The sequence below is a fragment of the Trachymyrmex septentrionalis genome, unplaced genomic scaffold (assembly GCF_001594115.1).
Source record: "Trachymyrmex septentrionalis isolate Tsep2-gDNA-1 unplaced genomic scaffold, Tsep1.0 scaffold13, whole genome shotgun sequence".
Lineage (NCBI taxonomy): Eukaryota > Metazoa > Arthropoda > Insecta > Hymenoptera > Formicidae > Trachymyrmex > Trachymyrmex septentrionalis.
In genome coordinates, this window is record NW_017304438.1 from 734,576 (window position 1) to 736,535 (window position 1,960).

General features: G+C 33.3%; 1 protein-coding gene across 1 annotated transcript in view; it reads right to left on the reverse strand.

Annotated features, from left to right (window-relative positions):
- The window catches only part of LOC108756862 (60S ribosomal protein L7), a 3,569-nt gene extending 2,070 nt beyond the window's left edge, over positions 1–1,499 (reverse strand). The window contains exons 1-3 of the mRNA XM_018500988.1: positions 1,411–1,499; positions 600–714; positions 142–317 (exon numbers count right to left, since the gene is read on the reverse strand). Coding sequence (XP_018356490.1) covers positions 142–317; positions 600–714; positions 1,411–1,421 — 302 coding nt within the window. The 5' untranslated portion in view covers positions 1,422–1,499. The remainder of the gene's footprint in view (positions 1–141; positions 318–599; positions 715–1,410) is intronic.
- Between the last annotated feature and the right edge of the window lie 461 nt (positions 1,500–1,960).

Here is a 1,960-nt window from a genome sequence, read left to right on the forward strand (position 1 = left end):
CCTTTACATTAAGTACTAATTTAATGTAATGTTAATAATGATTATACTATCAGTACTAACTGATTGTAATGTTATTATTAAATCGAGTCTTCAGAAAAGAAAAAGCTTAATTTGTTAATAATAACATGTTTATACACTTACCCTCGAATACGAATAACAAATGCGAGACGTGCTTCACCAGGAATATAATAATTTCCACGATTTTTAGCTTGTCTCATCAATCGAATTTCATCCCTCTCCTTTCGCCTATATTCTTTCACATACTCCTCGGCTCTTTTGAAAATCTGCTTTCTCTTTTTATAGCGATCTGCACGTTGCTGTGTTGCAAAATAAAAATCAGCTTGTCACATGGGTCTCATCATTTCTTTTCTACATTAAAAAATATAGCATTCTTATCGTGAAACGATAATGTGTCCACAATGCTAGAAATATCACTTTAACATTTCAGATGGAAAAAAAATTGACTAATTACATTTGTCAATAGTTTAAATAGTATCTATTAATTTTCTTCCAAGGTCTTGGAGTCTAGCATTTATAGACACAAGGCTGTGTAATAAAAAGGCATGTGTTATCAAATTGTTTATATAAAACAGAATTACCTTGATGGAGACTTGTAAACGCGCAGCTTTCACTGCTTCACGGCGTTTTTTTCTCTTTAACACCGACTCCGGCACTGCCGGTAATTTTTTTGTCAGTGGGACAGTTTCTTTCTTCCTGCATAGGACAAATATAATCATATTAGAAATATAATGAATATAATGAAGAATTAGATAGATTGTGTTTGTAAAATAGCGAAGGAATAATCACTTAATGTAATTGTGAAACAATGTTCCTGAAATCATTATAAAATTTATATGAAATCCTTATGTATCTGATAATTACACATGCAATTACGAAAAATCATTGTGTGTATCAAATGAAATCATTTATTTTACCAAATGATCTCACATATATATTGTAAAAAAAATTATTCGTAATCAGATAAAATAGGATAAAATCATATAATTTGTAGAACAATATTTCAGCTAGTGGTTACCCCCTCGTTAAATGGTACACATGGTGTTTTGTTAATCACATAAACTCGCTGGAGTTAGGTAATATCGATTGCCGTATTTTTCAGCTTTCATACAAAATACAAACGTCTAAATAGCAAAATGAGTTTTGATCAATGGAAAACGAAGTCTTTTTTCGGATATGTGTAAATAATAACGACATTATCGCGTGGTGAGGAGCAACTATGTGCTCACAAACTTCCGGTTGATAATCCCGTTTGTTATTTGTTTAAAGTAAAAATATTTATTCACTAATACGCATGCAACATAAACGATTGCTAATACAACATTTATGCATTCGCGAAATCATATTGTCGGTTGATGCAACCGGATTTTTTGAGCCGTCAAAATTACTTACTCGTCGGCCATCCTTCCGTGCGATAAAAGAAAATCTAACCTCTCTGCGCCTGACAAATCACGAACTACGAGAATCAGCAAGGATCAACATGCGCTCGCAATCATGGTGGAAAAAGACATGAAGTCACTAGATTTATAAAAGCAGAGAGAAACCTGAGAGAGGACATGACGCCCCAAAACCTGTAACCGCAAAATGCTGCCGCGCACTACTGCCCTCTGACAAATTGGATATAAACTACATAGCAACGTCCACTTTTCTTAGAGTACGCAACTTGGGGTCGATTCTGTATCTTCAAACAAGATGAAAATTACAAAAGTGAGCAAATTTACTAGGTGTTGACCAATGAAATTAGTCATCATCAGTATTCTAGTAAATTCGCTCACTTTTATAATTTTCACCTCTTTTTATGATACAGAATCGATTCCCTTGTGTGCACGAAAGTGTCTAGAGATATTGTAATTGGAAAGACACCTTATGTTAATAATCATAAATTTTTATAAATTATCGGTAACGTCATTGTTCTTCAATTATATCCGGGCCCCATTGATAG